The sequence below is a fragment of the Heterocephalus glaber genome, unplaced genomic scaffold (assembly GCF_053883595.1).
Source record: "Heterocephalus glaber isolate CG9 unplaced genomic scaffold, H.glaber_assembly_v1.0 deba00001687, whole genome shotgun sequence".
In the NCBI taxonomy this organism is placed as follows: domain Eukaryota; kingdom Metazoa; phylum Chordata; class Mammalia; order Rodentia; family Bathyergidae; genus Heterocephalus; species Heterocephalus glaber.
Genome location: NW_028258412.1, coordinates 21,930,467 through 21,953,642, shown reverse-complemented (window position 1 = coordinate 21,953,642; position 23,176 = coordinate 21,930,467). Strand labels below are relative to the sequence as shown.

At 59.6% G+C, this 23,176-nt stretch overlaps 1 protein-coding gene across 5 annotated transcripts in view; it reads right to left on the bottom strand.

Annotated features, from left to right (window-relative positions):
• Positions 1–23,176, bottom strand: part of Setd1b (SET domain containing 1B, histone lysine methyltransferase) — a 27,778-nt gene extending 4,602 nt beyond the window's left edge. Inside the window, exons 1-18 of one of the 5 annotated variants that reach the window (XM_087198243.1) lie at positions 22,937–23,176; positions 22,221–22,408; positions 21,924–22,022; positions 21,026–21,296; positions 18,883–18,995; positions 16,743–17,972; positions 12,518–13,285; positions 11,158–11,419; positions 10,706–11,085; positions 10,519–10,624; positions 9,418–9,924; positions 7,130–8,356; positions 6,129–6,295; positions 4,544–4,675; positions 4,341–4,460; positions 4,125–4,262; positions 2,042–2,240; positions 2–1,899 (exon numbers count right to left, since the gene is read on the bottom strand). In XM_087198243.1, coding sequence (XP_087054369.1) covers positions 2,067–2,240; positions 4,125–4,262; positions 4,341–4,460; positions 4,544–4,675; positions 6,129–6,295; positions 7,130–8,356; positions 9,418–9,924; positions 10,519–10,624; positions 10,706–11,085; positions 11,158–11,419; positions 12,518–13,285; positions 16,743–17,972; positions 18,883–18,995; positions 21,026–21,296; positions 21,924–22,022; positions 22,221–22,394 — 5,868 coding nt within the window. In that variant the 5' untranslated portion in view covers positions 22,395–22,408; positions 22,937–23,176 and the 3' untranslated portion in view covers positions 2–1,899; positions 2,042–2,066. Of the gene's footprint in view, position 1; positions 2,241–4,124; positions 4,263–4,340; positions 4,461–4,543; positions 4,676–6,128; positions 6,296–7,129; positions 8,357–9,417; positions 9,925–10,518; positions 10,625–10,705; positions 11,086–11,157; positions 11,420–12,517; positions 13,286–16,742; positions 17,973–18,882; positions 18,996–21,025; positions 21,297–21,923; positions 22,023–22,220; positions 22,409–22,516; positions 22,628–22,936 lie in introns of those variants that run through there. The other 4 variants (XM_087198244.1, XM_087198241.1, XM_087198242.1 and 1 more) reach the window with 4 other exon arrangements.

Below are 23,176 nucleotides of genomic sequence, written 5' to 3'. Positions count from 1 at the left end.
CTGTAAGAAAAGTCAGTATATTTATGGTTTGCTTTATAAAAGTTACTATAATACAATGGTACATAGTATTGAATTCACAAAAATATGAACAAATATTTACAGCAAGACACACCCACAACGGAAACACTTCTCTTCAAAACAAGTTACATACGGATGGCAGAGTCTAAGCACAAACAGCCCTAGAGTTTATCCGTTCTCTTCTTTGCAGAGCAAGGGAAAGAGGGAAAAGGAAAAAGAAGAAAAGCAAAAAGGAACCCCCGACACTTCAAAAGTAGAGATTTGTTCAATGCAAACAAAGGCTCTGAGGGGAAAATGGGCCAACACATATGTGGGTTCTTGCAAACCACGCCGGGGGTGCTCGAGGACTTGGGAAGGGGCCCCAGGCCAGCCAGGGTGATGCAGGCTTTGTGGCCGGGGAGGGCTCCGGTGGGCTCTCCTGGTTTCCTCGCGTTGTCCCCCACGTCTTCAATGGGGGACAGAATAAAGACAGCCCCTTGGGGGCTGCACAAATAACTTAAATCAGCCGCCTCTACAGACTACACCACTTCCTCGTATAAAAAATAAGTATTTCCTTGGTTGCACAATTAGGCAGAAAACTGCAATTGGAAGAGAAGGTCGCCGCTGTGCCCAGGTACCCCTCTATCTTAGGGCCCCCGATTTCCTTGACCTTGAAATCCCAGGGCTCAGTTCCAAACAGAGAGGGCCTGAGGGGAAAAAAATTAAAAAACAAAAACAAAAACACAACAAAACCACCAACAACAAAAAAGAGAAAAATAACAATTCTTTGTACAGAATTTACATGATAACAAGCTTGACACAAGCTGAGATACCAGAGGCGCTGCCGTCTGCGGGGTGGGCACGGTCGCATCTTGGTGAGGACCCGGGTCTCAACAGTCTCGTTCCGGAAATTATGTACATGCCTGCTCTGCTTTCAGGGAGGGGGACTTGCTTTTGTGTGTCTTCTCTTTTTTTTTTTGGAAGTACAAAGAAATGAGCAAAAAAGTCTTCCCACATGTTTCTACAAGAAACAATGTTCCCAAGAAAAGTCCTTTATGGCCATCTATATACAGAAGTTGGTTCTGAACTTCAAAAACCTATTTTTTTCCCTTCGATTTGACTTTATACACGCACAAGAAAAAATAAATTCGCGGAAATAAACTCTGAAAAGGATGAGAGGGGAAGAAAGGGAGAAAAAGAACTGTCAAAGACTTAGATCTGAGTTTTAAAATCTTCTGCAAGATTTTCCTTTCTCTGGGAGAAATAAGCTGCTCACTCCGAAAATAAATATACTCTAGCAGAGCTCTGGGGTAGGGGCTGCCGGTGGGGGGGTGAGCAGGAAGCTTATAAACAAAACTGCCACATGTGCGGTCAGGCAACCCGTACGGCGGGGCTGGGGGACCCGCCTGCCCTGGGAGCCCTGGGCCCTGCCGGCGAGGGCAGCAGAGATGGGGGACAGCTGCCCCAGCGCCCCACCCACACTGGGATCCCCGGGCTCCCTCGTTGCTGGCATCCGAATGAGAAAGTAAACATGGAATCCAAGGATTTAGGGGGGGTGGGAGGGGTGGGGTCTGGCCACCGGGGAAGGTGTGGTGTCCTCGCGGGTCCTCGGGATGGAGTCGAGAGGTGGAGGCCGCAGTACCTGCCCGCTCCCGCCCCGTCCAGCCCTGGGGTGGCCCAGCAGGACACAGCCCCAAGAGGCCTCTGCAGCCCCGCCGGGTTCCCTCTCCGATTCTGCCTTCACATTTCAACGGTTAAAATGTCTTTTCTTAGACGAGGAAGGAGACGAGGAAAGGACACACGACATAGCAGCATCCACGGGAAGAGACAGGAGGACAAGGGGGTGGGAGGCACGGAGGGCCAGACGTAGACGGAAGTTTGTGGCAGAGCCGAACACAAGTCCTGAAAGGAGCATTTTTTTAAAAATGGAAGGGACACAGGCGAGAGACAGAAGCCCTTTCCGATGCGGATGGGCGCCGTGGGCGGGGCCTGGGTAGTGTTGGGCGCCAAGCCCTGCGGTGGCCAGAGGGGCAAGGGACAGCACCTGAAATGGGGGTTGGCATCGCGGCCTAGTTGAGGGTCCCCCGGCAGTTCTCGGAGCCGCAGAGGCAGGGGATCTTCACATCCTCGATTGGGAACTTGTAGTCGTAGGTGATCTCCTCATTGACGTTGATGTGCTGCTTGGAGTAGATGACAATTTTCTTCTGGGACTCCACTGTGATCACCTTGGCGTAGCAGTTGGGCTGTGGGCGGCAGGCGGGCAGGGTGGTGAACCCTAAGGCAGCACCCAGCCCTCCCGGGCCAGGCTGTGCACTCCGGGCCTGACTCACGACCCCACGTGCGAGACAAGGACCGCTGACATTCGCCAAGGATGACAGTGAGCAGGCCAGGTGCAGTGGTGGTGCACTCCTGTGATCCCAGCACTCCTGGAGGCTGAGGCAGGAGGGTGCTAAGTGTGAGCCCAGCCTGGACTATCTCAATTTGGGCGCTGCCCAAGTGAGCACACAGACCCCGTCTCAAAATAATAATGGATGCAGCACAGCGCAAACCCCCTGGATTCAATCCTTAGTACTGAAGGGAAAAAAAAGCAATGATAATAATTTCCCAGGTCTTCTGCTTCCATTCAGGTGAATCCCCAAATTATATTTCTACCCCAGGCCTCACTTCTGAGAGCTAGACGTGGGGTCAGTAAATTGCAGCCTCCAGCTGCCTCTGTTTTATTCTGTACAGGGGGACTCTGCCACCTCCCTCCAGCTCTACCCCCTTCTCATTTTCTGAGACAAGGTCTTGCTAAGTTACCCAGGTGGGACTTGACCTTGGGATCCTCCTGCCTCGACCTCCCAAAGTGCTGAGATGACAGGCATGTGCCACGCTACTTCTATAAAGAAAGTTTTATTGGTACCCGGACACAGCCACTCACCTACTCCACTCCATTCACCAGCACACCCTGTGACTGCTTTCTTGACCACTATAGAGGTGTTTTTTTGTTGGTTTGTTTGGCTAGTTTTTTTTGCAGTACTGGGGACTGAACCCAGGGCCTTGCCTCTGAGCTACATCCCTAGCCTTTTTTTATTTTGAAACAGGATCTCAATATGTGACTAAACTGCCCAGGCTGGGTTTGAACTTGCCATCCTCCTGCCTCAGCCTCCCAGAGTGCTGGGACGACAGGTGTGCACCCGTGGCTGGCACAGCTGCAGTTAATTGGCTGCCACAGAGACCACCTGGGCACAAACCCAAGCGTGCACCAACCATCTGGCCCTTTCCAGGCCCTGGTCCCGACCCAGGGACAGCTTTCCCGAGGGACAGCGGCTCCATCACCCCACGACTCCCCCTTCTGACAGGCTGGGACAGGAACCCAGGGCTGCTTCAGCTGCAGCTGGCCACCCCAGTGGGCCCTATCCCGCCCCACTGCCCCTTGCTGTCTTTTAACCCGACGTCCTCCCTGCTGCTCCAGGGCCTTTGATCACACCTTTTCCTTTGGCTACAACACTGCCCACTCCCCAGGCCACGCAGCTATGCCCTCTGGTCCAGCAGATCTCAGACATTGCTGACCACAGGAAGTTTCCACCAGTCCCTCTGCGGAAAGCAATGGGGCACAATCGGGAGCTGACACACTGGGGACCTGGAGAGGCCGTCCCATAAGGACTCCTACGTACAAGGCCAACTCCGCTCTGTGGTCACAATGGTCTCGTCTCAAGGGCTAACAACGTAGGTGGCCACTCCAGGTAATGAGGACGCCACCACCCTGGGACAGCTCTGCTGGGTCACCACTAGCGATTTCCCAACACCTTTAATCCTCATCGGGGCTGACGGAGCTCGTTTTGCAGAGCAGACCCTGGAGCTCATAGGACAAAGGCTCCTTTTTTGTGTTTTATTGGTTGTTTGAGGCAGGGTCTCATTATGTAGCTCAGGCTGGCCTCAAACTCTGAAGATCCTCCTGCCTCAGCCTCCTGAGTACTGGGATTACAGGCATGCACCACCTGGCCAGCTGAGAAGGGCTCCTTATATGGCCTTCATGTCCTTCCTGTCACCCCCAGGGAACCCAAGCCAGGGAAGGAGGCTGCCTGGGGCTCAAGGCTGCGGACCCTTGCAGAAGTGGGTGTGGCCGCCCCTCTCTGCACACTCACGTTGCAGCTGTGGTTAATGAAGCGTGCGAAGTTGCCGCACTTGGTGGCATCGATGATGGTGTCGTGGTCGACCCGGAACATGTAGCTGCTACCGATGCCCTCGTCCTCATACCGTTTCTCCCGCATGTCTGCGATCACCTGGCCCCAGAGGACAGCGTCAGTCAGGGCTGGCCCTGAGCCCGTCCCGGCCCACCCTGGGGGCTGGGCAGCGCCTACCTGACGGATGTTCTGGCCCACGTACTCAATAACCATCTCGTCAGCCGCGATGGGCTCCATGGCAAACAGGCCCCAGTCGTGAATGTGGCTCTTGCAGAATTTAAGCTTTTTCTTCCGGAACTGTGGGAGGGGAGGCGGGAGGGGTGAGGCCTCGTCTCAGGTCCCCCTGCCGCCCTAGCTGCCCCGGCAGGGGCTGGCCTCACCTTGAGCTGGTTAAACTTGAGCAGGTCGCTGTCACAGCTGCCAGTGAAGGAGGACAGCAGGCGGCGCTGCTCCGAACGGCGCTCAGAGCCGGCCCGGGTGGAGGCGTGGGGCTGTGCAGGGATGCTCATGCCCTGGAGCCAGAGGGGGTGGTGCCGGGGTCAGGCAGAGGATGCAGCCGCCGGGGCTCTGGGCACCCTGGCCTGTCCCTCCCTAACCAGCGTGGCTTCTCCGCTTCCTCCTTCCCATCTGCAGCCAACACACCCCAGCTTTTTCCTTGGGCAGCGCACAGCGCACTTTCCCTAGCTAAACATCTGCAGCGGTGGTGTCAACCTCAACTCCCCAACTCCCCGGGAGACCTCGGGTCCTTCCCTTCCCCCACACGCCGGCCTTTCCTCTCTCGCCCTCTGCAGCCTCTGTACTTCCCTTGGTCCCCAGGGCTGGCCAGGCAGAGTCCCAGCGTTTTAATGTCCTTTCACAACCCACTTTTCCTCTCCCGGCCACCTAAGTCCAACCTACTGCCGGGGCTGGCCTGAAGACCCCAGCAACTGTGTCGTTCACCCCTCTAGACCCTTTCGGTCAACTCCACTCGCTGCCGGCTGAGCTTGGAAAATCACAGCTCAACCCCTTGCCCTCCCCAGGCTGGTGTCAGCCCGGGGTGGGGGCGCACTCACAATCCCAGCACTCTGGGAGGTGGAGGATCACAAGTTCAAGCCCAGCCTGGACAACTAAGTGACAGCGAAAAACTAGCAAACACCACCGCCAGGTCACCTCATCACCCTGGCCCCAGGAACCTCAACCCTTCCTCTGCCTCTAGACTGGACTGCTCTTCCTATCTCGACCCACTGAACCCCCACTCCCCTGCCCCAGGGCCCTGGCTCAGGATGCTTTCTTTGAACATGAACTACTCTACTGGATTTGAGAAGCCCTCTTCTGCCTGAACTTTTTGTTTGTTTGGTTTTTTGAGTCAGGCATGGAGCTCCTGATCCTCCTACACTTGATCTTAGCCAAAAGGCAGAGAAGTGATTATCTTGTTTGTTTGGTTTTGTTTTGTTTTGGTACCAGGATCAACTCGGGACCTTGGGCTTTCGAGGCAGGCCTGGGACCACTGAGCTAAATCCCCTGCCCTCCTGGATCCTCCTGCCTCAGCCTCCCAACTGCTGGGATTACAGCATGAGCCACCACACCCAGCCTGCCTTCACTTACCTGAGGCCCTTTTCTGTTTCTCCTGGTCTCTCCAGGGCATCCGGTGGCTCATGCTCCCTACTTTCCCCCTGGCGCCTGCTTCCCTTCAGCCCTTCCGAATTGCCCCTCCTGACTATTTTCTCTGCGGCAACTGAGCCCCCTTGAGTGACCTGCTTATTTGCTCACTTTGATTGTCTGTTTCCCACCCCACTATGTGGGTTCCCCAAGGAAAACTACTCTGCTCACTACCGCAGGCCCTGAACAAAACAAGGCCTGGTGCACACCAGGTACTCCATAGATGTTTGTGGAAAACAAAAACAAAAACAAAACAATGCCCTGGAAGCCTCGCTTCCTCGGCTGCTGGGCCCTGCCCAGGCCACTGGGACTCCGCCAGCCACACACCTGGGTGTCCGCAGGAGGCTCATCGGTGCTGGCGCGGCTGCTGTTGAGGTATCTGAGCTTGTCCTTCTTGTCGATGGTGTAGAAGCCCTCACTGCGGGCACAGCCCGTCACATGCTCCCGGATGCCATCGTCCCGTTTCTTTTTCTTAGCAGAAGAGAGGCTGGTGGGTGGGCGGGCGTCAAGGGCCACTTGGACATTCTCAGAGGAGCCCTGGTGCTGCGGACACCCTCCCCACCCTCAGACCTGTCTCCAGGGGTGCCAGTGCCCAGTGCCCACCCGCTGCTATGCCACCTCCATGCGGCTGCCCACTGGCCAATCCTGCCCATGCGCAGTAACCAGCTGCATGGCCTGGGGCAAGCTTACTGACCACTTTCTGCCTCAGTCTCCCACCTGGACACTGGGCTGCAATGGACAATGCTGCCTCTTTCACTGACGGAATACACCTGGGGCACTTCGCAGAGGTCCTGGGAGGTGCTAAATGCCCCATAAATTGCTTTGCTATAATGGGGATGGCGCTGGCTTCAACCTGAGGGTGCTTGGTGGGTAACCACCCAGATTCTACAGCCAGACTTGTCTGGGTTCGAATCTCAGCTATGCCACTTTGGAGCTATGAGTTTGGGCAGGTCATTTAACCTCCCTGAGTCTCATCTCAGTTTCTTCCTATGTAAAATGGGAATCCTGGACCAGGGATGTAGCTCAGTGGTGACGCGCCTGCCTTTAGGTACCGAGGGAAAAAAGAGGGAATCCTAATGTTCCCATCTCACAGGGCTACTGAGTCTGCTAACTCCAGGATGAGACGGGCCTGGCGCAGTGTTTACAAGTGCCAGTGGCAACTCAGCTCAGAGCCTGGCAAAGCACCGCAGCAACACCGGTTAGTAGGTGACAGTGGCCACTGAGACTGCCCTCATGGCACGTGGACAGCTATAGACTGGGACACGGGCCGAAGGCAGGTGAAGACTGCCTGAATGCTAGAGGGTGAGGACCCACGTCTGGCAGGATATAGGGGTGGTAGACCCAGAGCGTGTCGTTGAGCCAGTCCATGCCATTGTCCTGCTGCAGCAGCCGCTCATAGGTGACACACAGGAAGCGGATGTCCTCCTCGTCAATGCCACCGTTCCAGATGTCGTACAGGATGGTCATCTCCTCAAACTCCGAGCGGGGCCGGAACAGGGGCTGGGATGGCGAGAGCTCAGGGGAGGCCGAGGGGGCCACTAGGTCCTCGTGCCGCTTCTTCGGGGGCCGGCGCCATGGGCCCCGTGCCTTGGCTAGCTCCATGTACTCCTCGGTGACTTCGTCGCGCCCACGGAGGCCTGGAGGGATGGCCTCGGAGGGCCACTGGTTGTCCAGCTCCTTGAAGGGCAGCTTGGCAGGCTCAGTGGGCGGTGGAGGCGGGGGAGGCGGTGGCTGGGGGGGCAGGGGCGGGGGGGCTGGGATCCCCGCGTTCCGAAAGTCCAGGGTCACCGCCCGGGGATCGTGGGCGCTGGGGAAGATGGGGGTCTGCGGCTGGCTTGGCAGGAGCAGGAGCTCCCTCCCAAGGGGTACCCCTGTGGGTGGCCGGACCAGGGACCCATCCAGGGACAGCATCGACGGTGGGGACCGCCGGGGCCGGCCTGGCTTCCTCTTGATGGGGGGTGGGCAGGGGGCCAGAGGGGCCGGAAGCAGGGGAGGCAGCTGCCCAGGGGCCCGAGCCTGGGCCCTCAGGACAGGGACGGGCAGTGCCAGGGGCAGCGGCAGGGGCAGGGGCAGGGGCAGCGGCAGGCCCGTGTCCAGGAGCACCGGGGAGGCCAGGGGGCGCTCCTCACGCCGCCCAGCGGGTAGGGTACAGACGGGGAGCAGCAGAGGCCCGCTGGGCTCGGGGAAGGTGGGCGTGAAGCTGAAGTCCCTGCCAGGTGTCCGGGGTAGTCCTCCGCTGCCCAAGCTGGGGGACTGGGATGGGTAGGAGAAGGGGCTGCCGGGCACCTGCGGGGAGCTCAGGGACAGGTTGCTGCTGCCCCCCGAGAGCGGGGGCTCCCCACTGGGGGTGGCCGGCATCGTCTCTGTGCTCTGTGACTTGCCTAGGCTGCCACAGAGGCCTGGAGTCCGGGGGGGTGGGTCCTCGGGCGGGGGCTCCGGGAGCTCCGGTTCTGGGGGAGGGCTGGGGGGCCGGGGCGGCTGGGGGGGCGGCAAGGGCGGCTGTGGGGGCAGGGACGGCACTGACGGGGGCTCGGGCTCCGCTCCCAGGTCTTGCCCTGCAGAGGTGGGTGAGAACAGTCCGGGTTACTAGGTGCCAACTCACGGCGCCTTGGATTGGTGCCCTACTCTGTGCTCTGCACCTGACCCCGCTTCTGTGAGGACGGACACTGGCCCCAGGTAACCCAAGCACTCAGCACCACCAGGACTCAGGCACACTGCAGTGCCTCATGAATGTCGGTGGGTAAAGCAAGGACACAAGAAACAAGGTTATCAGCCTTTCTCTGTTTTTTTTTCTTTTGATTTTTGTTTTGTTTTTTCTCTGACAGGATCTCAGTGGTATTCAGGCTGGCCTTGAACTCACTATGTAGCCCAGGCTGGCACTGAACTCTAGCCCATCTTCCAGCCTCAGCCTCCCGAGGGCTGGGATTATAGGTGTACACCACCACGCTCAGCCCTCACTGTGTATAAGCTTCATAAGGACAGTTATTTTTTGTCTGCTTCGTCTACTGCTGTATTGTTCACACCTAAAATAGTACTGGGGACCAACAGAACCTTAATACTGAGTTACTATTCAAAGATCTGTGGCCAAAGGAATAAAACAAAATACAATAAACAAAATGTACTGGCTTTTTCTCTTGAAGGACTTAGGAAAAGCGGGTAGAGCCACACCTGGCTGCCTAAGTTAAAATGAACTTGGTCCCCATGGCTCTGGCTACACTTCAGGAGCTCAGTGGCAACATGGTGTCTGGCAGCCAGAGTACCGGACAGCACGAGGACACATCTGTCACCAGGAAGCTCTGCCGAAGGCACCGTTGGAGGCATCCCTGGCTCTGTGCAGCTGGGGCAGGGCGGTGGGGGCCTGGAGCCCAGGGCCCCTCTCCCCTCACCTGGCACCCCAAAGTGGCCCCCTTGACTGTTACTAAATGACCGCAATGCTACCCCCCACTTCGTAAACATCTCCTGGGAGCCCCGGTCCCTGTGGCTCAAATCCCAAGGCCGGGCTCAGTACCAGCTCAATGGACAAGCAAGGTGCACGCCACGGGTGCCAGTTCAGGGGAACCTGCTTCTGACAGCGAGGCACCCGCCCATCCACTCCCCTCAAAGGTCACAGCCGTACCTGGAACTCGTTCCGGGGATGTGGGAAGCGGCACCTCTGCCTCGTTGGAAGGGGGCTCTGGTGAGATCAACATGTTTGCTTCCTGGTTTGGGCCTGGCTCTTCAGGGGGCTCCTTAGGCCCCACTAGCTCCTCAGCAGCCACAGGCACAGGGGGTTCCTCCTGGATGGGGGTCCGCTCCCCCGGGGCTGTGAACTCAGCCTCAAGGTCCCCCTCTTCTTCTGTGACCAGCGACTTTGTGCCAGGTCCGCCTGGGGCCAGTGTGGCCTCCTCCCTGCTGGGCTCAGCGTCCTCAGCACCTGCAGGAGGCGTGATCTCCTCTGCCACTGCTGCCACTGCTGCCACCACCTCCTCTTCCTCCTCCTCCTCCTCTTCCTCCGCTGCCATCTCCTGCTCATCCTCTGAGGACTCAGAGGAGGACTCAGAGCTGGACCCAAACTCTGAAGACTCGGAACTCTCGCTGGATGACTCGGCATCGGCCTTGGACGTGACGGTGCTTACTGTCTCCTCTGGATTTTGGGACACAGCAAGGAGCTAGTCACCATCTGGGGGCCCAGGCCCACACCCGATGCCTCCCCAGAACGTCACACTGGGGGACCTGGCTGAGCACAGCCCCTGGACAGAGTAGGGGCCTGTGGCAAGTGTTAACTGGCTTCTCCTTCCTCTCTTCTCTGGCACAATGGTAGTAACAGCCTGTTGCAGCACGGTGCCAAAGGTTCGCCACCACTGACCTAGGACCTTCACCCTGAGCTACCTCCTCAGCCCTTTTTTATTTTTCAGTTTGAGACCATGTCTCACTAAGCTGCACAGGCTGGCCTTGAACCTGTGATCCTCCTGCCTCAGCCTCCCAAGTGCTGGGATTACAACTGTGCACCACCACACCTGGCCATGATGTTCACATTAAGGGGAACAATTCTGGTGGCGTTCGGTACGTTCTTACTGCCTGCCTCGTTCCAGCCCTCAGCAGCCCCTCTAACCCACTGGCCCGGCCCCAGGCACCCTCCCATCTGCTCCGTCTCCACGGAAGGAAGCAGCCACCCTGGCCATCCTTTGAATGCCAAGTGTCCCGCCTGTCGCTCCCGCCCTGCCTGGGCCCTGCTCACCTGCATCCGAGTCCCCCTCGTCCTTCTCACTCGCCTCTGACAGTGCAGTGTCGCCTTCCTCGTCGTTCTCAGACTCTTCCTGCTCATCGCTGTCTTCACCGTCACCCTGTGAACGGGCACAGTGGGACCCGTGAGCTGAAGGCCGCCCTGCCAGCCGGCCCAGCACCCCTGGCCGCCCGCTCCGCACCTTCTCCGACTGGGGCGAGGTGGAGGAGGAGGACGACACTTGGCTCCTGGGGCCCCGCTCCGCCTCCCTCTCCTCGGCTTCCTCCTCCTCCTCCTCCTCCTCCTCCTCCTCCTCCTCTTCCTCCTCCTCCTCCTCCGTGCTCTCCCGCCCCTCCTCCTTGTCGGACGCCGAGGATGAGGGCGAGGAGGTGGAAGACCCGGAGGTGGAGGACGCCGATGACGATGAGGACACCGACGAGGACTCCTTCTCGTCCTCCTCCCCGCCACTGTCCAGCTCCAGGGGCCGAGCCGGCCGTCGCCGCACACCCACGGCCTTGGGGTCCCGCTTGGCCAGCTCACAGGGGACGTCGGCCGTGTCGCGGTCGCGCTCCCGCTCGGACTCTGCGGGGAAAGGACAGTGAGCTGCGCCGGGCAGAGGGAGCAGACGCGGCAAGGGCCAGGCTAGGCTCGCACCTTCATCGTCCTCATCCACTGAGGTCGAGGGCCGCAGCCGCTTCTGGTCGCCGGACGTGGCTGCGTCCGGTGGCTCCTTCCGCTTGACCTTGAAGGAGGGCAGGCGGATGGCACCGCGCAGCCCGATGCCCAGGCCCAGGCCCTCATAGCCCAGGCCCTCGCCCTTGCCCCACGACTCCAGCAGACATGAGGCAATTCGGTCTTTGGGCTTCGGCCTGTCCTCGTCCTTGTGCTCGCCCGATTTCACGGGGGTCAGCGAGGCCTGTTGGGGGGACAGTCATGGTGACAGTGCAGCAGCCACCCCTGCAGGCAGCCTTCCCCGAGCGACAGGGACAGCAGCTCTCCAAAAGCAGTCCGTGCGCTGTTAGGTACACATCTGTGCCCAAGGCTCACATGGAAGAGTTGCGCTGTCCTACTTTTGCAGTAAAAACAGCACCCACAAGCCCAGCACAATGGTGCATCTCTCTCATCCCAGCCCTCTGGAAAGCTGAGGCAGGAGGATTTCGAGTTTGAGCCCAGCCTAGGCAACTTAGTGACTTAGTGAGACCCTGTTTCAAAATACGAGATAAAAAGGGCTGGGTGCACCTCAGTGCCACCCCCAAGCACACACAAGCAGCACCCAGACTGTTTCCCTGAGGCTGACCCTGCACACTCCGAGAACGGCCGTGGGAGTGGGTTAGAGCAGAGCCTCCAGCAGGGGGCGCTTTACACTCACTAAGGAGGAGCGCTATTAGCTGTTCCTGCGGCTCATCTGGAAGGACAGGCTTAATTAGCAGCAGTGCTGACTTAATCAGCAGGAGTGCCTTAGGACTCATTCGGGTTTTATTGTCCCCTTATACAGATGGGGAACGGGCTGACAGGCGTCGCCCACCTGTGCGCAGGGAGCAAGGCCCCAGTCACAGTGGCTTCGCCCAAAGCACGCTGGGGGATGCAAAACTGATAACCCTGGTCACCTCTGGGGACAGCGGAACAGAGGGGACTTTAAAATACTCAAGGTGCCAGGCACAGCTGTGGTGCTGGCTGCTCAGAAGGCAAAGGCAGGAGGGCTGCTTGAGCCAAGGAGTCAGGGGCCAGCCTGGACCCTGGACAACAGAGCAATAGCCCACCTCAAACCAAGAAAAAAGAGAGATGTGCTTTCTCACGTAGAGGAGCCCTAGGTTACTTATAAGATAAGCAAGAGACCAGTTCTCTGTGAAAAGGGAAAAGAGCGCTCAGTCCTGCCGAGACAGGGCCCCGGGCCGAGGTGCACCTCCTCAGGCTGCTGCCTCCTCCTCGCCGTCACCGACAGTGGGCAGCAGTGTCCGGGAGAGCAGCACCCGTGGACTGGGGCGCCTGGCCGGCTCCTGCCTGCCCCACTCACCTTGGCCATCCGCTCCTTCTTGTCCCACCACTCATCGAAGGCCCGGAAGGCCACCACCTCCACCATCTTGCGGTTCAGGTCTCGCTTCATGATGGCCTTCAGCTCCTTGAGCACCACCAGCAGGACGCCGTCCACCGTGGCCTTGTGCGGGTCCTCCTGGCGCGGCACATAGCCAGGGGGTGGCACTGAGGGGTCGAACTTGGGCAGGGGTGGCCAGTGCTGCCCGCGGCCAGGGCCACTGTTGCCCAGGGAGAAGGGGCCGCGGTAGGGTGGCAGGTTGACGAACTGCAGCCCGGCGGAGGCGGCAGCGGCCGCAGCGGCCATGAAGGGCGGATAGGGACAGGCACCCTGGCCGGTCATCAGCCGGCTGAGCATCTGCGTCTGCATCTGGAAGGACATGGGCATCCCGCCCCACTGGCCGCCCAGCACGTGGCTCACATCCACCTGCATCACGGGGAACAGTCCAGGCGGGAAGGGTGGCAGCGGCGGCAGGATGGGCGGGGGAGGGACACCGGGTGGCGGTGCCGGCAGGGGCGGGGGGGGCAGGGGGGGCGGCAAGGGGAAGCCAGGCTGCGGCGGGGGCGGGGGCAGCGGCGGGAAGCCCGGGGGCGGTGGCAGCGGCAGGCTTGGGGCCAGCACGTTGGGGGCTGCCACGGCCACTGCCCCAGGGGCCACCACCATGGGCTTGGGGCAGTCGGCGCTGGTGATGGGGGCTGAGGGCATCTCATCGTCCGAGATCTCCATGTCCTCACCCGAGGACTGCTGGCCCTGCGGAAAGAGCAGCACCAAGCATAAGGAGAGGAGGCGGAGGGGCCCTGGGTCCCCAGAGCATCTGAGAGGCAGGGACTCAGGCAGCTGGGTGTGGTGGTGCAAGCCTGTCATCCCAGCACTCAGGAGGCTGAGGAAGGAGGACTGCTTTGAGATAAGGCCAGCCTAAACTTCAGAGCGAGACCCTGTCTCAAAGAATAAAAATAAAAAATACAAAGACCAAGGTAGATTCCCAGCTCCTGGGCTGTCTCTCCGTCACCGAGCCTCTCCAAGCCTCAGTTTCTCCAGTTTCATAAGGGGCATTGCAGTCCCTGCCTCACTGGCTTACCAGGAGGATCTATGCATTTATTCAACAAACATTTGCTCAGCATCTGTGTGCCAGGCACTGTTCTAGCTACTGGGGACACATGTGACCAAGACACACCAAGTCTTGCTCTCTTGGAACTCAACTTCAAGGGGAGGAGGGGAAGGAGAACCAGAAGAAGATGGGAAATGGTAGTAGCAGATCGCAGAGAGAAAGAGGAGGGGAAGGAAGGGGTAGCCCAGGGTCAGCACATTCATTTGCAGTTTGAGAGCTTCCGTTAATGGGAGCTCAGATGAGAATACTCAGAGCCAACTCTTCTGTGCACCAGGAGACTACATGCATCAACTAAGCCAATCCTTCCAGCAGCCTGCAGAGGACACACGTTACCTCCATCTCACTAACGAGGAAATCAGGACCCAAGACAGCAAGGACAGCACCAGGAAGCCAGCGGCTCAGCGGCCTGTCCCCACTCTGGCCAGGATGGCTGGTGCCAGGGGCAGGGGGTGGGGAGTGAGGGCTCCTCAGGAGCTGAGGTTTTGCTCTTCCCGAATGGCTCTTTCCACAGTCCCGGCCAGCACACTTAGTAGGGGCACTGTGGGGCTGAGAGCTGCAGGCATCAGGGTCTCGTTTCTTATCTGCAAGAAGACCTCACCAAGCAAGGATCCTGCCAGGTGTGGTGGTCCTCCCTTGTAATCCCTGCACTTAAGAAGCTGAGACAGGAGGATTGGAAGTTCAAGGCCAGCCTATGCTACTTAGAAGGCCAGGCTCAAAGCCCCCCCACACACACACACCCCAAAGTGAAGCTCTACTATGATTCCTCTGACAGGTGAAGAAACAATCAGAAGCCAAGTGTGGTGGCGTATTCCTGTCATCCCGGCACTTGGAAAGCTGAGGCAAGAAGATCCCCACAATTAAAGGCCAGCCTGAACTACACAGTGAGACCCTGACTCAAAAAAGAACCAAACCAAAAAAAAAAAAAAAAGGAAACAAATAAACAGAAGCCAACCAACCAACCAGAGAGCCCCAGCTGGGCTGGGGTGTTCCCCCCCACACACATCTGCCCCCTAGGGGCTGCTGCTGGCATGTAGAAGGTGATAAGGGGTGAGGGGTGGGAGGAGTCAAGCGTGGCCTGGGGCTCTGGGGACTTGGGACTTTAATTTGGGACCTGGGGCTTTGGGGAGTTGGCTCGACAGGGTTGGGACAAGAGGGAGGCCCTAGGTCTGTGGGGCGGAGCCAGGAGGAAAGGGCCTGAGGCCCACAGCTCAAGGTGGAAGAGGCAGGGAGCACCTGGAAGGCCAAGGGGGAGTTGAGGGGGGCCTCGGAGGTAATTTGGGAGTGGGTGGAGAAGAGGAATCCAAACCTACAAAAGGAGCAGGAAGCTCCGGATTCTACTAGGTGCCTTACACACCCACGCATGCGCACACTGTCCCTCTCAGGTCAGCCCTGCATATGAGGAACAGGTAGGCCTGGCAGGAGAGCTCCCCAGTGCTCCTGTGGCCCTGGCCGGCTGCGCAGCAGAAAGAGGGTTAATGCAGCCGAGCAGCCAGCCAATCGCAGGGCCCGGCCGCGACAGCCCCTCCCTGGGCGGCAGGGGTGGGACCAGCAGGAGCCGGGGACTGAGAGGCCGGTCCTCTCGCTGTCCGTCCCACAGGTGACGAAACCGAGACTCAGAGAGAAAGTCCCTTCCCTGAGGACACAGAACCCCGCAGTGGCAGCTGAGGCTCAAGGTCTGGACCCTGCACTTTTTACCTCCGGCCCCTGTGGAGATGAGAACCCCCCAGTTCTCGTCCCCTCTAGGCCGCTCCCTCCTGCTCGACCTCAGCCTAGGTCAAAGCGCTGACACCCAGACCCAGGCAAGGCAGCACCAGGCGCCTGGGTGCTGCTCTCCCGGCCGCCAGCAGGGGGGCTCCGAGGACCAGCCTGGAGCTCAGCCCCACTCAGGAGTCCTGGGGTTCGGACAGGGGCGCTCCAAACTACAGTTCTGGGTCCTCGGCTTCCCCTATGGCCTGGAGGGGGCTTCTTGGCACAGTGAGCATCCGCAAACCGGCGCCACCCCCTACCTCGGCACTCCTGGCAGCTCCCCGTGCCTGTACCCCAACACCAGAAACTACTTCCCTGAGCTGCTGCTGGCTGCAGGCACTAGGACTCTCTGTTCCCCCCTGAGGCAACGAAACGGGCTCATCAAAGGGCCATGAGGCCAGGGAAGGGAACCCCCCCCCCCCGGCCACCCACCCACTCCTGACCCTCTCCAGAGCTTTTGAGGTTAAGGAAGCAGGACAATCAGCAGCCTGCTTCTGCTCCCCCTGCCACCTCTGCCACCAAACAACCTGGCAGCAGAGGGAAAACTTTAGCGCCTTGGCTGTCAGGCTCTGCCATCTCTTCAAGGGCACTGAGCTCTGAGTACAGTTCTCTGGCCAATCCCTCTTTCCAGGTCTGCCTGAGCACCACAATCAGCCCTGACCATTCCTAAGGCACCCAGCAGGGAAGGGGCTGAATCAGACCCACAGCTCAGACCCTCTGTGGTCTTGCAAACTCCACCAAAAAAGCTCAAGTCTTAGAAAAGTCTTGACTCCACTGACATGGAGAGCAGCAGACCTTGGCCATGTTTTCCTTTTCTCCATGGCCACTAGGGAGCTCAGAGCCAACCCAGCAATTCAATGCCAGCCCTGGTGCTTTTTTCTTTTTCTTTTTTTTTGGTACTGGGGATTGAACTTGGGACCTTGTGCTTGCAAGGCAGGCGCCGGAACCACTGAGCTAAATCCCCGGCCCAAACTTTTATACTTTTTCTTTTTGTGTGTGTTTTTTTGGTACTGGGGATCGAATTCTGGTCCTTGCGCTTGCGCAGCAGGCAGTGAAACCACTGAGCTAAATCCCCGGTCCCCCTGGTGCTTTTTTGCAGCCTACTTTTACTCTCTCAGCCATGTTTTCCTTTTCTCCATGGCCGCTAGGGAGCTCAGAGCCATCCCAGCAATTCAATGCCAGCCCTGGTGCTTTTTTGCAGCCTACTTTTACTCTGTCAGCTCAACTATTCTATTGGCTTCTCTGGCCCAGTTGCTCCTGTCTTAGCCAGTTATCTTATATGTTTCAAGGGGGCAATAGGGGAACTCAAGCAGACAAAATCAATCCCGGATAGATGGAAAGACACGGTGGTACCTCATCCATCTTCTCTGAAGTTGGGGTCCTGTCTCCAGCCAGGTCCAAGGCCACCTCAGGCATTTGGCCCAGAAGAGCGGAAGGGTCCGGGGGTCCCGGCTCAGGTGGGGGTCGAGGCCCCAGGCCCAGGCCCAGCTCATCATCCTCGTCAGAGTCCGGCAGTGGTGTCGGGCTGATGTCTTCCAGGCCCGTGCTGGAGGGCGGTGAGGTGGGTGGCGAGGGGCCGCGGAAGCCAGGCTGGGAGTTGGCGCCGAAGGGGGCAAGCGGGGAGAGCTGGGAGGAGGAGGAGGAGATGGGGCTGCCCTCCATCTGCAGCTCGGGGTCCGAGTCCTGCTCCCGCAGGAAGGGCAGCTTGGTGCGCTGTTCCTTCAAGAGCATCTCGATTCGCGAGTCCAGGCTGTCATGGGGCTTCTCGGGGCCCGCGGGCGACGACTCCAGCGTGGGGGTCCCAGGGCTGTCACAGGGCTCGGGACTCCAGCCGAAGGTCGGCTGGCCCCCCAGCTCCATGCTGTTGTTGTCGGGGGGCGGTGGCCCGGGGGGGGTGCCCGGCTTCTCCTTGGCCAGAGGCTCGGCAGGAGGCAGCGGCGGGGGTGCGGGTGCCCTTCGAAAGTCCCCACTGTCCCGGGCCCCGAAGGCTGTGGTGGGCGCAGGCTCCTCTGGGGGAGGCGGGAACGGGGGCACCGGGGTCTGGTACGGGGAGAAGGCTGACTTGAAGCCAGGGCCAGGGGCCGCCTGGGCGGGGGGTGGAGTGTGCGCAAAGGTGGCTGAGTCCTGCGGCTGGACCTTGAATGGAGGGGCGCTGCTGCTCCCGGTGCTGCCCATGGCCCCGAACGGAAGGTCCGAGGAGCCCCGGAAGGTGGCTGCGCCCCCGGCCACTGCAGAGTTGTGGACGTAATGGTGCTCGTGGCGGCGGTTGTAGGCGTCTGTAAACTTGCTCTCGTGGCGGCGAGCCTTGAAGGTGGCGGTGGGGTCCTGGCTGAAGAGGTAGGAGGGGGTGGGCTGGCGGCTGGAGTAGCTGGAATCTTGCGAGAAGGGGGTACCCAGGCGCGGTGTGAGCGGGGTGAGCGGGGTACCCTGTCCGTAGGAGTTGGGTGTGTCCAGGCGGCAGCTGGAATAAGCTGTGTCCTGGGAGAAGGGTGTCCCACTGCTGTTGGGAGTGACTGAGGAGGAACCAGAGCCACAGCCTGCAGACAGGCTGCCATCCTTGAGGCGCTTCAGGGCGTCCGACAGCTAGAGAGAGACAGAGATGTGAGAGCTTGGGTGCAGCAGGGACCAACACACAAGGCATTGGGGCTCTTTCCCTTCTCACTCTGGCAGCCAGGGAGCTCAGAGCAAACTGTTCTGCAGCACAAGTAAAGGAAATAGAATCTTGGGACAGTCTTAATATTTTTCTACTCTAGGATAGCTGAGCATCTTCAGGAACTTTTGAGGATTTTTCTTAATCCCAGAGCCAGAGGGAAGAGAAGATCCTGACATCTTGGTAGAAGCTGGGATTTCCTTCCGGCCTCGGGCTGTCAGACATCAAAACCTGCCAGGCAGAGGCAGGTGCGAGAACTAAAACCTGGGGATTGAGAGCATGGCTGAGGCTCTGTCTGCCCAGCCCCACAGTCTCCGGATCTGAACAGTGCAACACAGGAGGGCCTGACAGCAGGCAGGCTGACGCAGTGGAGACGACTCGACTCCCGAGGCTGGCTGGCTGCGTCGGGAGGAGCCTGGGTAAGGTGCCCTGTGTCGGCAGGCGAGTGTCCCAGGAGGCAGTAGTGTGGGCTCAGGAGTCGGGGGACTGAACCCCACTTTCTAGGGGCAGATGCAGAGGGCCCCAACACTGGACACTAGAACCCTGGAGAGAACACTGTTCCAGCATCAAGGTGGAAAAAGAGGGGTCTGTGGAAGGCAGGCCTGTGCTGAGGGCTGCGGGAGGGCCCCTCTGTGTAGGCCAGAAGCCACAGGAACAAGGCGGGTCCCAGGGGAGCCACTGAGCAAATCTTGGGAAAACAAAGCTCTGAGACTGCAGGCTTGGGGTGTGGCAGTTCATTCCTTCTTTTGATAGACAGGTAGGGGCTGATCTGGACACTGGGGAGGCTGAAGGGGGGGGCACGGGAGGGAGCTGGTGATGGGGGAGGTGACGGTGACAACCCACCTGCAGGGTCTCATTCACGAGTGGAGAGATGGCATCCAACTCGCCCACCGGGAGGGTCTGAGGGGTGTATCGGCCGGTGACCAGCAGTTCATAGAAGCGCATACGAGTTTCCCCTGGAATAGGCAGGAGAGGGGGGACTCAGTGACAGTCCAGGACTGGCAACCCCATGGGAACTCCAACCTGCTTGGCATCCTGAGCCCAGGCATGGGGAAGTCTGTGACCCCTGACATCCCCACCCTCCGTGTTCTGTTCAGTGGTCCTACCCTCCCGGCTCTCCACCCAGTATCTTCATCTGTGTACCAAAGACACAAAAGTGCCTGACATTTCCGAACGCAAAATTTAGAGTTTAATGCCTTGAGGGGCTGGGACTCTCCCAATACAAAACTGCACCCTCGTTTAGAGTCCCTTCCTGGGCTATGGTCCCCAAAGGCCAGGTAACACCCCCTTCACCTTCCCACTGAACAGGCAGCCAGAGTTCATAGCAAGGACAGAGAAAGTCTGGGGAAGTAGAGGTGACCCTTGGAGTTCGCACTCCAGTAGCATACTGCTGTGACAGCAGATGATCTAGGAGAGCCCCAAGTCGGCTGGGCCTGTGTGGGGCCTGGGCGAATCCCAAGGAGTCCCTCTGGGCCCAGCAAACCCTCGGGCCTCAGAAGAGAGGTCTTCACAGGCCAGGCATTATTGATATTTATAGAGCCTCTATAGAGCCCCAGGGGCAGCCGCTTACATATGCAAAGGAGACGCATTCCTTGAGCAACACTTTACACTTTGCTGGTCTCTTTCTTGAAATACAAACTTAGGCAGCAGTCTCCGAGGGCCTTTTTTTTCTTTTTTCTTTTCAGAAGTGAAATTGCGGTGAGACCTGGCTGCCCAAGATGTGGGCACGTGATGGGGGAAGGGCCACACACTCAGTTCTCAGGGGGACTTCAGACTGCAGCCACCCAAGGGGGTGGGCAGATTTCAAAGCCTGCTCACCCCTCCCCCCAGAGATTGAGGAACTGGGGGTGGGGCCTGTGGGTTGGGCAGAAACCACAGGCTTGTGCCCCGGGGAGACACACCACTAGGTAGAGGCTCAGCCATGGAGCAGGGGACAAATATGCCCACTGGACACCACACCCATTCCCAAAACCCTTCTTGGTCTTGGGGACCCATGTCAGTATGTGTCAGTTGTGAAAATCAAAACAGGACCAACAAAAGTTTAGACATCCCTGTCTTGGGCTTGGTGTGTTCCCTGTCCCCAAAGCTTGTGCTCAGAAAACCCTGGAGCTGCACCTAAGTCCTCCCAGAGAGGGTCCGGGGTCCAGCAGCTCTGAACCCAACAGTGTCAGCTAGAAGGGTGCCTGGTCCCCTAGCGCCCAGCACCTTCTTCCGGGTAGGTGGGAAGTTCTTAGCGAGGCCACAGGCACACTTTGGGGATGCCCTCCCAGTTCCTAAAGTCCCTCCAGCCGGCTCCCAGGGGAGGGTCTGAGGCCCCAGAGGGTGGGAGGTGTGGCTCCCCAGCCTCGCTGTGCAAGGCACGACTCGGTGCAGGGAGGTGCTACGGTCTCTTTAAGAGAGAGGAGGGACAATACAGTGTCAACCCCAGCACCCAGAGCAGCCTGTCCCCTAGACTCTGTTGGGAGCGTTATCCACAAGCCACTCAGCAGCCCGGCTTGGTTCAGGGAAGGGGGCAACTGGGGGGGAACCCATCCTTACAGCATTCTCCTTAGGTGAGGGACCGGACCGACCTCCTCTTTATGTGTTTAAAGGTACCCCAGTGGCTCTCCTTCAGCCCCCCACAAGTAAACAAACTCTGCCTCTTCTCTTATCACAGGTAGCAGCACTGGGGACCGTCTAAACCCAGGCCACCAGGGCTCCGGGAGGGACCCAAGGGGTGACAGCAGTGGGGAAGCCTCTGGGTGGTCCCTAGGGGTGCTGTGGGCAAGAACCCAGCACATTTGGTAAATTACAGCCTGTTTCCTAGCAACCGACAACACATTTAGCTCCATGTGACTCTGCCCTCCGGAGGGGGCAGAAAAATAAACAAGATTAAGGGGGTTCCTGAGGAAGAGTGAGGGGGCCCTGCCAAGCCTGCAGCTGGGCCCGGGGAAGGAAAGGGATCCGGGGGACCGGAAGCCCGCAGCTTGTCCCCTGGGCCACTCACCTTTGGTGTCCAGCTCCACGTGAATGATGTTGCCCATGACCGACGTGCAGTGCAAGTGCTGGACAGCCTCCTTGGCACCCCTGACCGTGGCAAACACCACCTTGGCAATGCCCAGGTGCTTCTTGGTCTTGGGGTTGTACAAAATCTCCACCTCCTCCACCTCCCCATACTTCTTGCACATGTCCCGCAGGAAGTTTTCTCGGATGTTATCATTCAGCTTGGCAAATGTCACCTGCTTTGGAGGCACCGGGCCCACGTAGAATTCATCGATCTGCCAGGGGCCCGAAGGGGGGAGGGTGTTTGGAAAACATTGAAACCGAAGGGAAAAAAACATAACATTCCCTTACTCAGCCCAGCCGTTTAAAAACAATGAAGGGTAAAAATTTTTTTGATTTTTTTTGGGGGGGGGGGAATGCACGCGGGCGGGCCCGGGAAACTGAGGATTTAATCGTTTGGAACGTGGAAGTCCTCTGGGTTCGGAAGGAAGGAGGAAAAAGAAACAGTTTCTCTTTCCCCACCCCCCATTCTGGCCTCTTCTCCTGGCTGCAGGGTCAAGGGGTGACCCCTTTGGGCCAGGAAGTTGTTCCCTACAGCCACCCGGCTGAGAAGGGGGGCGGGTCCGCAGCCAGGCCGCTGGGTGGGTAGGAGCCAGGTGGGGACCCGGAGGCCCCAGCTCGGCGGCGGGGCACACTGTATCAGGGCCCAGATTACAGTTTCTCCGAGAGTTATTTTGTTTCCAGTGGCCTGGAGGGGACACCGCTTCTCTTCCCTCCCCGCCAAAACTTCCCGGGTCCTGTACGGCGGGAACTTAGAATCCAGCTGGGCTGGGCCCGGACTGGCGTTATTTTCGAACTCCGGGATGGGGGGACAGACCACGGGCAGGGGTAAAGGGTTCCACCTTGAATTTGGGCACCGAGAGCTCCAGCTCCTTGTTTTTGGTCCAGATCCCGACGACCCGGGGATCTTCCACAATTTCCACCGGCCGGTTGCTGGACATCTAGGTGGAAGGAAATGGAGGGGGGATGGGAAGGTTGCCCCCTCCGCAAGCAGGGGTGGACCCCCTCTCTCCAGGCATCCGTCAAATCAGGGGCCCGGGTTGACAGTTGGCCGGGTGGTGGGGGGGGGGGGGTTCCCAGCCGCTCAGCTTCTCTCGCGGGGGTGGCGTGGGGGTCTAGGGGGGTGGCGAGGTACTCACCGCCAAGCTGAAATGTTGCCCATCGTAGCGGTACAGTTTATGGTGCCCCTTTTTCAGAGCCGGGTCAATCATCAACTTGTAACTTCTCCAGTGGTGGTTCCTCCTCTCGCCCGAAGGGCCGGGCTGCGGCGGGGGCTGCTGGTGATGGTGGTGGTGGGGGTGACTGTTCTCCATGCCGTTAACCCAACCTGAAAACCAGCAAGTTGTTGTCGTCTCCGCGGCGGCGGCGGCGGCGGGGGCCGCTTCCACACGAGCGCGAGCGAGAATCCGACCGGCCAGCCCCCACCCCCTCCCACCTGGAACCAGCGCGCCCCGAAAGGAGCTGTCTCGCAGTTTCCCCAAAATTAAAATTAAAAAAAAAAGCACGAAGAATGGAGCGAAACGAATAACCCTTCCGGGAGCATTACGCGCCCGCCCGCCCGGCCGCCAGCTCCGGGAGGCGCTGGGGGGCTCCCGGGGGTCCCCGCTGCGGGCCGGGGGGGCCCGGAGGACGCGGACTCCGGCCCATGGTGCCCGCCCGGCCGCCCGGCGTGGCGCGCGCTCGGCCCGGCCCGGCCCGGCTTGGCTCGGCTCGGGCGCGGGGCTCGCGGCGCAGGCCTGGCGCCACCCGCCGGCCGGGGGACGCGGCCCTGAGACTCGGGCCGGGGCTGGGGGCTCCGGAGGCCGCCCGCCCGCCCGCCCGGGGCCTCTCCCTTTCCCCGGCCGGCCGCGCTTACATCCCCGCCGGGCGCCGGCCTCCCTGCGCCGCCAGCCAGTACATGGTGTCCCCCGCGGAGCCGAGGCCGGGGCGGCCGGCCGGGCGGCCGGGGAGGGGGGGCGCCGCCGCCGAGCGCGGCTGTCGGGCCCGGAGCTGTCGCCGCCGCCGCCGCCGCTGCTCTAGCTGCTGTCGCTGCTGCCCGGGAGGCGGCTGGCGGCGGAGGCTCGGCTCCCAGTGGCCGCACATCCCACAATACACC